Genomic DNA, 12,596 nt, shown 5'->3' with positions numbered 1-12,596 from the left:
ACCTAAAGAAGAAGATAGAAATTAAACAAACAAAATTTAACACAATCATAACTGAAACAAATGATATTAAATGAAACAGATTCTGCATAATAGAAATTGAGAAGAAGTCCAAGCTTTAGGTTACTATTCTATAATCTATCGACCAACTTATTAAGGTAAAAAAAGGAAAAAAAAAACACCTCTTCTAAATTCAGTAACTAATATTATTCTCATACTCTGAGTCTCTGACTAACTCATGGCTGCATTCATTGGATTAAATTTTCTTCAATCTGCCACACACATTTGACAAACAGTATGTTAATCTTCATTCAAGAAAGTACACCTGTTACACGCCCACATGCCTGAATCATCAACAACAATGTTACTCATTTGTATTTCCCTTGTATTCTTTTGGATTCACATCTTTGAGTCCATTTTTTAAGGCCGTAACCAACTTGTCAAAGTAATTTCCAGTAACTTTAGTCAGACCAATAAGTTTCGAACGAAAACGTTCATAATTCTTATAAGGCCTTTGCTCAGTATAATCCAATTTCTTAGTAGATCCGAGATGATCCAATAATTGTTGCTCTACACAATGATGAAGTCGCTCTAGACCTGCCCCTGCCTCCCCTTGTAAGTACTCGAAAAATTGTGTTTTCGCCTTATCCTCTTCTGGTAAATAAAATCCATAAGCATAAGACCATTTCAAGACACTTCTACATTCAACAATTTGTTGCCAAGCTTGTATTATGAATTCCAATTCAGTCTCAGGTAAAGAATGTAATTCACTTAGCTTCTTCACTCCTTCATTTTTCATCTCATTTAAATCCTTTAAAGCTTGTTGTTTTGACTTCTCATTAGACACCCATCTCTCATAGTAGTGTGTGTACCTTAGAATATTTTTCTTGGCTTCTTTTACCTCTTTATTTTCCTCAAAACTATTACATCCACCAGTACAACGATCCCATTTTGTCAAACAAAGCCAACAAAATTCGTAAGAACACACACGTCATATGCATACATCCTTTATTTTTCTCAATGGATTTCTTACACCGAGGACATTTCTTAGTGAAAGCCAAAATCCATTTCATATTCGCAGCTTCTTCAAAATTCCTCATTTTCCATTTTTCTATAGTGTCACATTCAATCGGGCGATGAATTTCGTCCAAGCAATTCCAACAAAAACCATTAGAACAATCACAAATCACATCATAATTTTCACTTCCAATTTCAAGTTCCACAACATATTCACATCCAGGAGTAGGACACCACTTAATCGTCCTATTTTCTTCAACATAAGATCTAAACATATATTCATAATACTTCAATTTATCTTTCTCACATACTAACTTGACAATCATACTTTCACCTACCATCATATTACAAGATGGATTAGGACAACGTAAAACAAGACATTTAGGACCATCATTAATTGACGTACTAATGTAACATTCCCAACATCCTTTACAAAAAGGATGTTGTTTACAAGCAGCAAAAGCAATATTATCAACAGTATATTCCTCAAAACAAATCCCACAATTCACATTATCAGAATCCAAACACTTAGTTTCTTCTTTCTCCAATAATAACATACCTATAGCCTTACTAACCTCGAGTTTATTAGCGAACCATTCTTCGTTAGCTTTAGTCATGTTCCAATTATAATGGCGAAGAAGAGCCAAAGCGACGTCTCTTTTAACCGAAAGAATCGTTGTAGTTTTTGATATATCGTCGTTGATGAGTTGATGAATGTCTCTATCCTTCAAAATTGTGTAATCTTTCTGATTATCTGAGTTGATAATTGGTTCATCACTGAAAAAATCTTCCTCCTCCGGCTCCGGCTCAGAATCCATATCATAAATATCATGATCGGAATCCATTAGTAAGATTTTGATAATGGTGAAACTAGAAAGACAGTACTAATAAACCCTAGAGAAGTTGTAGGGCTTTTGGAGGAAAAGAAGGCTTATTGGGTACGTATATGTTTATGCTTTAATAAGGTAATTTAAGAGATAAATATGTGCTTGAAGCCCAATAGGACACAAACTAAACCAGAAAATATATAGAAGTAAAAAAAGGCAGCCTGGTGCACTGAGCTCCCGCTATGCGCGAGGTCCGGAGAAGAGCCGGAAAATATATAAAAGTACTATTAAAAAGGCCACTATTTATGTTTTATTCCCTTTTTTAAAACCTTTGCACGGCAAACCATAAAAATACGGCATGACCTTTTTTTTATGCCACCGTCTATATATTGTCCACTTTATCATAAAAACTTTGCAAATTATAACCTCCTCTTTATTATATGGTCTGACACATGTAGTAATGTGAAAGGATATGTAACAATGACCTGATACGAATCTTAACATATAATCAAAGGTTTCACCTTCTCAAAAGGAGGTTTAATTTTTATTTTGGCCTGCGTGCAGGGAGCACTCTCCCTGAATGGGCGCGAATCCAGATATAATCGGCAGGGGCAGATTTATAGCCATATTACGAGGTACGTGAACTCATAATTCCTCCACCAAACTAGGTATTTTATGTATGTATTTTTTAGAATTGGTCCTATATTATGTATTGGCACCTATGCTCCATAAATGTTGAATCACTTGGTTCAATACTTAATTATTTACTCAAAGAAACATGGATCAATTCCCACTTAGTACTTTTTTCCTCATTTTTTTAGTGATGCACCCATGTTCTAGAAATCCTAGCTCCGCCTCTGATAGTCGGGCTCCAATGCGGGTGCCGGACACCGGATGGAAAACCAAAAAAAAAAAAAAATCTTTTGATGATTAACAAACGAAATGTGAGCTTGTGTGAATAGAATTCTAGACTGCATTGAAGAAGCTCTTGATTATCATCTGTCTTTAAAAATGTTATTATCATCTGGATAGGAAAGAGATATCATTGTTTTGATATTATCGTAAGAAGGAATTTTATTTCTTCATCAATTTCCATCCCAAAAAGGATATTTTGAAAGGTATAGCCATATCCCACAAATAATTATTGACAAAAGTAAATAATTATTGTAAATAAAAAGTAAATTATCCTTCTGGTACACAAATCTATCTATTGTATTGTTAAATGAAAATGGCGTTTTCTCTTATGGTTTTCTTTCAGTTTCAGTAGTATCTAGTTTGGTTGTTTTCTCTCTGTTTGGTCACGATTTTGCACTGTTTGGTAAGTTTTTTTTTTGATTTCCCGCCTGGTGTTCGGTATCCGTATTTGAGTCCGACTATATCCGGATTTGTGCCAGGTAGGACTCCATTCGGGGGGTAGCGCTCCCTACCAATGATTTTTTCATACCTAGGGATCGAACCCCATATCTCTGGTTAAGGGAGGAACAATCCCATCCACTGCACCGCATCTTTTGGTGGTCAGTGTTTGGTAGGGAGACCTACTCTAATACAAGTATTAGTACTGGACGCTTTTACGGCTGGAACCCGTGACCTATAGATCGTAGGGAGACAAATTTACCGTTGCTCCAATTCTCTCTTCAAATTTGACCAAAAAGTATGCTTGAGATACGAACACAACCCAAGCTTTAGATTACTGAACCGAATACACATGAAATTTAATGAAAATAAATTGTGCACGAAAACATGGAGACAAACCAAACTTTAGACTACTAATACACAATCTCTCACTCAACTTTTTAAGCTTACATAAGAAAACAAAAATACTTCTTCTAAGTTCAGTATCTAATATTCTTAAACTCTACACAACTGTTTGGATAAAATTTGCTTAATTTAAGAAAGTGCATCTCTCACTTACCCTTTTTCCTCTTGGATTCTTTTGAGTTTTTCACATCTTTGTGCCCATTGCCTAAGGCAGTAACCAAGTTCTCAAAGTAATTTCGAGTAACCTTAGTCAGGTCAATAAGCTTCGAACGAAAAAGTTCGAAATTCTTATACTCAGTATAATCCAATTTCTTGATATATCCAAGAGGACCCAACAATTCTTTCGCTGTACAATGATGAAGTCGCTCTAGACCTACCTCAGCTTCCCCTTGTAAGTACTCGAAAAATTGAAATTTCGTCTTCTCCTTTTCTCCTAAATAAAATCCATAAGTACTAAGTAGGAGTGACAAACGGGCGGGTTGGGTCGGATATGGTTCGGCTCGAAAACGGATAATGAAAAAATAGATAAATTATCCGACCCGGTCCATATTTATTACGAATAAAAAACGGGTTAACCGGCGGATAATATAGGTAGCCATATTATCCATAACTTCTCGCATATGATCACTTTTAGAAAAATTCTTAGTCTCCCTAATTTGAGGAACCTTCAATTTGAGGCTTTATAAATGTAAAAGTTAAACCCATTGGTTATTCATTTCTAAATGGATAATATGGTTCTTATCCATATTTAACCCGTTTTTAAAAAGTTCATTAACCAACCCATTTTTAATGGATAATATTGTTGGTTAATTGTTCTCTTTAAACCATTTTGTCATCCCTATCCATAAGCATAAGTCCATTTCAAAACTCTTCTACATTCAACAATCAGTTGCCAAGCTGGTATAATGAATCCTAATTCAGTCTCAGGTAAATTGTACAATTCACTTAGCTCCTTCAAACCTTCATCTCTCATCTCATTTAAATCTTTTAAAGCCTTTTGTCTTGACTTCTCATTATATGCCCATCTCTCAAAGTAATGTGTGTACCTTTTTACTAATTTCTTGGCTTCCTTTACCTCCTTTTTTTCCCTCGTAACGATTACAACTACCAATACAAGTAGGGGTATTAATGGATATTCGAAAACAGATAAAACCGATTAAAATGTATCGCATCGAACCAATTTTTAGGTTTCTTTTAAAGAAATAGTAGGTTTTTATATAAATTTATAACCGCACCGAAAATTAGGGCAAGTTTTTTATTATATGAAAATAAACAGAAAAAATACCGAACCGTACCGCATAAATTTTACATGTGAAAATATATATTTATATAGTAAGTATAAACATATTAATGCATTAATTTTTTTTTGGGCCTTGGAATTATGAAAACTGTTACAAGCCAACAAGTAATTAAACTCAAAATACTAATTCCTAAAACTTATTATGCTACTTCTACTTAAACTATGTTATTTCAAGTATCTTCATTAGCAAAACACAAAGTATTCTAGCGATTATGAGTAACATACTACAATTTATTGAATATATTTCCTTTCATATAATTTAAATTTATCTTTTTGAATATTTAATCTTCTATAGACTTTATTCTTGAGTCCCAACTTGGTTAATATCTTTCCACTCGTGTGATTTCTATTTTTATTTTGCCTTTGCTTGGTTTCTTTTACGTTGTTGTAGAATAGTTGATGGATCTATACCCTAACCATCTTTTTTTTTAATTCATCACCCTTTAAACAGTAAAAATGTCTAGAGAGTTTTGCTAAATCCTATAAAAGAATATATATTATTGCATTCTGCTTCTATTGGTGAATTTTATATGATATTTAAAAAAATACTAAAAATTAACCGAACCGTACACCGACATGATTGGACGGTTTCGAAAAGTCTAATTTTGGTTATGCATAATAGAATAACCGAAAAATTGGTATGATACAATTTTTTATAAAATAACCGACGGAACCGAAACATTAACACCCATAAATACAATGACCCCATTTTTCTAAACAAAGCCAACAAAATTGGTAACCACACACAAGTCATATGCATACATCCCTCATTTTTCTGAATAGCGTTCTTACATTTAGGACACTTCTTAGCAAAAGCCAAAACCCAATTCGTATTTTCAGATTCCGCAGAGTTTCTAATTCTCCACTTAGCTATAGTGTCACAATCAATCGGGCGATGAATTTAGTCTAAGCAATTCCAACAGAAACCATTAAAACAATCACACATCACATCATAACTTTCACTTCTAATTTCAAATTCCGCCGCATATTCACATCCAGGGGCAGGACACCACTTAATCTTCCTATTTTGAACATAAGATCCAAGCAAATAATCATAATACCTCAATCTATCTTTTTCTGAGGCTAACTTATTAATCATACTTTCACCTACCATGATTTTACACAACGGTTCAGGACAACGTAACACAAGACATCTAGGACCACGATCAACGCGTGAGCAATGGTAGTCAACTCCAAATCATGAACAAGGTAATTCTTTTTATGGGGCTTTAACTGACGAGAAGTATAAGCAATCACTCTACTCTCCTGCATCAACACACACTCAATACTAACTCTCGAAGCATCACAATACACTGTATATGAACCTGAAACTGATGACAAAACTAACACTGGAGTTGTGGTCAAGACAGTCTTGAGCTTCTGAAAGCTCGCCTCACACTCATCCGACCACATGAAAGGCACACCCTTTTGAGTCAATTTGGTTAAGGGTAATGTTATAGAAGAAAATCCCTGAATGAACCGACGGTAATAACCCGCCAAACCAAGAAAACTGCGAATCTCTGTGGCTGAGGACGACCTGGGCCAACTCTGGACCGCCTCTATCTTATTTGGATCAACCTGAATACTCTCGCTGGACACTACGTGACCCAAGAAAGCCACTAAACTGAGCCAAAACTCACACTTGGAGAACTTTGCATAAAGCTTCTCCTCCCTCAACCGCTGTAATACCACTCTCAAATGTTCCGCGTGCTCCTCCTGACTACGCGAGTATACCAGAATATCATCAATGAATACAATGACAAATGAGTCGAGATAAGGCCGAAACATGATGTTCATCAAATGCATGAATGATGCTGGGGCATTGGTCAGCCCAAAAGACATCACAAGGAACTCATAATGATCATATCGGGTCCTGAAAGCTGTCTTAAGAATGTCCGAGTCCTTGATCTTCAACTGGTGATACCTTGAACGGAGATCAATCTAGGAGACCACTCTCGCTCCCTGAAGCTGGTCAAGTAAATCATCAATACGAGGCAAATGTTACTTATTCTTGATTGTAATTTTGTTTAACTGCTTAATCAATGCACATCTTCATCATGTCATCCTTCTTCTTCATAAATAGAACAGGCGCACCCCAAGGCGACACACTAGGCCGAATAAACCCCTTATCAAGGAGTTCCTGAAGCTGCTCCTTTAACTCATTCAACTCTGCTGGTGCCATACGATACGGTGGAATAGAAATGGGCTGAGTGCCCGGCACCAAATCAATACCAAAGTCAATATCTCTGTCCGATGGCATGCCCGGTAGGTCTGTAGGAAACACATCCGGAAAGTCCCTCACTATCGGGACTGAATCAATGGTAGGAGTCTCTGAATTGAAATCCCTCACAAAATCTAAGTAAGAAAGACAACCCTTCCCAACCATCCGCTGGACCTTCAAAAATGAAATCATCCTACTGGGAAAAAATCCCTCAAACCCCGCCACTCAATCCGTGGCACACCCGGCATAGAACATCGCTGCCTTAGCATGACAGTCCAAAATAGCATGACACAAATATAACCAATCCATGCCCAATATCACATCAAAATCGACCATACAAAGTAACAGAAGGTCCACTCGGGTCTCCAAACCCCCAATAGTCACCACACACGATCGATATACGCAGTCCATAACATTAATGTCGCCCACCAGAGTAGATACACGAATAGATAAAACAAGAGACTCACGGGGCGTATCCAAATAACGAGCAAAATATGATGACAAATATGAAAAAGTGGAATCAGGATCAAATAACAAAGAGGAATCTCTATGGCAAACTGAGATAATACATATAATCACAACATCTGAAGCAATAACATCGGGTCTAGCTGGGAGTGCATAGAAATGGTCCTGACCACCACCTGATCGACCTCCCCCTCTAGGGCGACCCCTAACTGACTGTTCTCTACCCCTAGCTAGCTGGGTGGGTGGTGAAGTAACTGGTGCTGAAGTCAATGGCTGACTCCTCTGCTGAGACGAACCCCAAGACAACGAGGACACTGCCTCCATATATGCCCCAACTCTCCACACTCATAACAACCCAATAGTATTGTAGACGGGGATTGAAGGGAATCCCTAGCACTGAGATGAATAGTAGAAGAACCTATCTTCGAAGAGCCCTGAACTGATGGAGCGCGGGACGAACTCTGGGCTGGAAGGGCACTAAGTGGTGAATGGCCCTTATGAGAATTGTGAGAACCATAGCCCGATGATGCCCCATGATAATCTGGGCGAGCTGACTGAGCATGCCTGAATGGACGACCTCTGCCATGCTGAAACTGACCCCCATGAGGAGTACCACTGAATCCACCCTGACCACGAAGCCTCTTAGCCTCCCTCTCAACCCTCTCCTGACCACAAACCAACTCAATATGTCGAGCTATGTCAATAACCTCATCAAAGGTAGCACCAGATAACCCTCTCTCTGGTCATGAGCAACCGAAGCTAAAAATCGAGGCCATCTATAAACCTCCTGATCGTCTCCCGGTCTGTGGGAACCAACTAGACTGCATGACGATCCAACTCGGAGAACCATATCTCATATTGTGTAGCAGAACTATCACCCTAATGAAGTTGCTCGAACTGCCTGCGCAACTCCTCTCGGCGAGACTCAGGTACAAACTTCTCCAGGAAGAGAACGGAGAACTGTTGCCAAGAAAGGGGCGCCACGCCAATTGGCCTACGCCTCTCGTAAGCCTCTCACCAACTGAGTGCAACCCCGGAGAACTGGAAAGTAGTGAATGAGACCCCAGTGGTCTCCATAATTCCTGCGGTTCGAAGCATCCTCTAACACTTATCCAAGAAGCCATGTGCATCCTCACCCTCAACACCACTAAATGACGGAGGCTAAAGTCTACCAAACCCCTCCAATCTGCGTTGCTCGCCTTTTGGCATAACAGGAGCTACATAGTCCTGAGTAGCTGCAACCGGCTGGGCTGGAGGTTCCCCTGGTGTCTGAAGTCCCTGCACGGCCTACTAAGGTGTGCGAGCAGCGGGAGTCTGAGTGCCTCCCCTGGCCTGAGAAGTAGCTACGGCCGTAGTAACTGAGACTGCTTGAACCAGGCCAGTGCACACTGATAGAATCAGGGCGAGGGCCTCCTGAAGGCCTGGGATGACAATAGGCACAGCCGGTGCCTGAGCTGGTACTGTTGGAGCGTCCGCAACTGGGACCCGATCCTGAACTGGGGTGGCTGGTGGATCTGCAGGTGCTGCCCTAACTGTTATGCGGGCTGCACCCATGCCCCTACCATGGCCTCGACCTTTAGTGGCCCCAACTGGTGGTACTAGTGGTCGTCCGTCCTGACCGGTAGCACGTGTCCTCACCATCTGTGAGAGAATAGAATAACAAAAGTTTAGTTATCAAACCAACCCGACATTACACGTTGACAAGTTTTAAAAATATTTTATATATAAAAATAATTATTGTTATCTAATTTATAAATATAATTTAAACTCTTTAATAGTTCTCTCTTTTAATATATTATTTCAAACTTGAACTTAAAACTTTTGAATGATCAAATATGTTTTTATAGCCCATAAATGTTAGTAACTCAAATAAAACCCAAAGCAAAATCAAATCAATACTAATGCTAAAAAAAATTCAATTCAATACTGAGTATTTATTATTTAGTTTTACATTGATTTAGATAGTGAAAATGCATAACTCACTTTTAATATTATTTAGTCATATAATTAATACTTAGTATTTATTAGTCGTACTTATTTTTAACATGACTTAATACTTTTAGATAATATTTATTTTTATTATGGCTTATTAATTAGCAATATTTATCTTATACGATTTGTTGAGTATTTTAGTATAATTATGACTTATCTCACATTATTTTGTATTATTTTATTGGGTATCATCTTATATAGTTTTATCTTACTAGGACCTAAGAAATATTAGATCAAAAATTATAAATTTTATGCTATGAAGATTTTATCGGAAACAAACCCGAAAAATCCGAGAAAACCGAAAAACCCGATAAAAGCTGTTACAACACAAAAAGCTATTATTAAAGTTATTCCATAAAAGGAGCGTTAGAACACAAAGTAAAAGGGTTAATATATTATTAAGAATCAACAAGCTATAAAAGTGTACTATGAAGCACAATCAAAGTTAAATCCTAAACAAAAACAAGTTTTCAATACTATATTGTAAAGAGTTTACTCTACTATAACGGAATTTATTCTTTGTAGATGCCTCCGGCGGAATAAAAATAATATTTCTATATCATGCATTACTTGCAATTATCATATCAAGAGGCATGATACTATTAACAATAATAGCAAGTGGTGTACCAACAACGATATTATTGTGAGGCCACCCACTTTAGATTTGATATACCTCCTTAAACAACTTAAATAGCCATCACAAATATATCAAAGCAACACAATTAATGATGCTAATTTATAAGAAAAACAAAATTGATAATATGGGATGAACCACTTATGGCTAAGAAACTTCAGGTCGTATCAACATCAACCTATTACCAGTGGTTCTGGCATACTTTCATGGTAATCTTCAAGTTACTTTGGCCAAAGGAGGAAGCATACATAAAAAAAAATGTCCACAAAGAAGTATTCGTTAAGATACCAACGCATTAAATACTTCTAAACTATAATACATAATTATCTAACAAACATGACAAAATTAATTATTTGTGTAAGTTTTGATGATGTCCTTTTATTTTAACTTCATATATTATGCTAATGTAATAATATTTTTCTCATTTAGATGATTGTTGTATTATTATTATAAATAAAAGTTCTCTCGTTAATTAAATTTTATTGTTCCTTTATCATGACCCTAAAACCGACCCGGTCGTGATGGCACCTATCGTGAAACTAGGCCAGCCGACACAAATCCCAAATCATACCATGATTCCATAAAAATCATTTTTAAGCCATTAATTAATAAAATCTCGTAATATAAGTCTAAATAACCAGTGCGAAAGAAAATAACACAAGTCCGACATCGGGGTGTCACAAGTCACGAGCAACTACAAGATCTGTCTAAGTACAAGAAAAACTATCATAGTCCGAAAATAAAATACTAGGAACAGTCTGAGTAAGGTAAGAAGGAGAAGTGCAGGGTTGCGAACGCCAAACAGCTACCTTGTCAACTCTGAAGACTTGCTAGAACAACGATCAACATTCACTATCGCGACCCACAACTCCTGGATCTGCACACAAGGTGTATGGAGTAATGTGAGTACGCCAACTCAGTAAGAAATAAAAGTAAATGAAAGCTGAGCAGTAAGAAAGCAGATAATTCCATGTCATAGCACTACAGCAAATGCAGTACGTTCCCAAAATAGTACAGAAATCAATTAACTCGTAAAATAACTCACTTTCAGTAAAACCTTTTCTTTTAAAAACATCTTTCAATAATTTCCAACAAGTGACGAAACAATGAGTAAAAATGATAGGAATGTAAACAACTCATCGGGCAAGACATGTACCATAAACCGCCCCTCGGGAAAAATATCAATAGAACCAGCCCCTCGGGCTACCTCACAATCACTCGTAATCAGCCCCTCGGGCAACAGCATGAATCAACAACAGCTCCTCGGGCAAAATCACATCACTCACACTGGGTACCCGGGCTCACTGGGGGTGTTCAGACTCCAGAGGGGCTTCTACAGCACAAGCGCTATCACAATCCATCTGGTGGCATAATAAATCAGGCCCTCAGCCTCTCATATATCACAAATCAGTACAACATACTGCGGTGCATAGCCCGATCCCATGATATACTCATAACACAGGCTCTCTACCTCACTCAAACAGAAATCTCTCAAACCACTCGGGCTAATAGTAAAACAGGGTGCTCAGCTCAAAATATCATTTATAGAATCAAAATAGGGTAAACAAAACTGAGTTATGAAATCAGTAAAACATAGCATGACTAAGTGTAGATATTAAACCAAAATAGTAAGGAAACGGTAGTAAAAAGCCCCTAAGGGTCCAAACAGTTGGCACGAGGCCCAAATATGACATTCGTCCCAAAACATAGTAATACTTTCCAAAACACAATAGTATCAAATAGTTTTCAATCAAATACGCGACTTAATAGTCGTACGAGACGGATCAAGTCATAATACCCAACGGTGCACGCCCCCACGCTCGTCATCCAGCGTGTGCGTTACCTCAAAGTAGTGAAACAATGTGAAATTCGGGGTTTCATACCCTTAGGACAACATTTACAATCATTACTTACCTCAAACCAGACAAAACTCTAGCCCGCAATGCCCTTGCCTCTCGAATCGACCTCCAAATTCTCCAAATCTAACCAAAATCAGTATATTATCATCAATATACGCTAAAGGAACAAAGCCCAAGTGAAAATAATCAAACTAACTCAAAAATCCCGAAATTGGCTCACACTAAGCCCCTGGGCCCACGTCTCGGAATCCGATAAAAATCATAAAACTGGAAAACCCATTCGCTCGCGAGTCTACCCATATCAAATTCACCAAAATCCGACATCAAATGACCATCCAAATCCCCAAAATCAACTCTCCAAATCCTCTTCCATTTTCCCCAATTTTCACCCCAAATTCCCAAATTAAATGATAAGAATCAAGACATAATCATGAGATTTAACCAAATTTGAGTGAATAACACTTACCCCAATCAATCCTCTGAAAATCCCCTTCTCCCGAGCTCTCTAATGAATTTTACAATTATG

General features: G+C 37.6%; 1 protein-coding gene and 1 pseudogene across 1 annotated transcript; both read right to left on the bottom strand.

The window, feature by feature from the left end:
• Positions 1 to 281: 281 nt before the first annotated feature.
• Positions 282 to 1,859, bottom strand: LOC104218547 (probable E3 ubiquitin-protein ligase ARI8; annotated as a pseudogene).
• A 1,886-nt stretch (positions 1,860 to 3,745) lies between these two features.
• Positions 3,746 to 7,909, bottom strand: LOC104218548 (probable E3 ubiquitin-protein ligase ARI8). The gene is made up of 3 exons (XM_070162255.1): positions 7,588 to 7,909; positions 4,439 to 4,703; positions 3,746 to 4,040 (listed from the first exon to the last, which is right to left on the bottom strand). The coding sequence occupies exons 1-3, from the start codon at positions 7,907 to 7,909 to the stop codon at positions 3,746 to 3,748; spliced, it is 882 nt and encodes a 293-aa protein (XP_070018356.1).
• Between the last annotated feature and the right edge of the window lie 4,687 nt (positions 7,910 to 12,596).

The sequence above is a fragment of the Nicotiana sylvestris genome, chromosome 11 (assembly GCF_000393655.2).
Source record: "Nicotiana sylvestris chromosome 11, ASM39365v2, whole genome shotgun sequence".
Lineage (NCBI taxonomy): Eukaryota > Viridiplantae > Streptophyta > Magnoliopsida > Solanales > Solanaceae > Nicotiana > Nicotiana sylvestris.
Note: the sequence above shows the minus strand (reverse complement) of the source record. Positions and strands in the feature narration are given on the sequence as shown.

Coding starts and splice junctions, on each gene's coding strand:
- LOC104218548 (XM_070162255.1), bottom strand. CDS start 7,909: ATGGAGGCAGTGTCCTCGTTGTCTTGGGGTTCGTCTCAGCAGAGGAGT. Junction 4,704..7,587: donor TCGTTATTTGGATACGCCCC/GTGAGTCTCTTG, acceptor TTGTATTGGTAG/TTGTAATCGTTACGAGGGAA. Junction 4,041..4,438: donor TGGACTTATGCTTATGGATA/GGGATGACAAAA, acceptor TACTTATGGATT/TTATTTAGGAGAAAAGGAGA.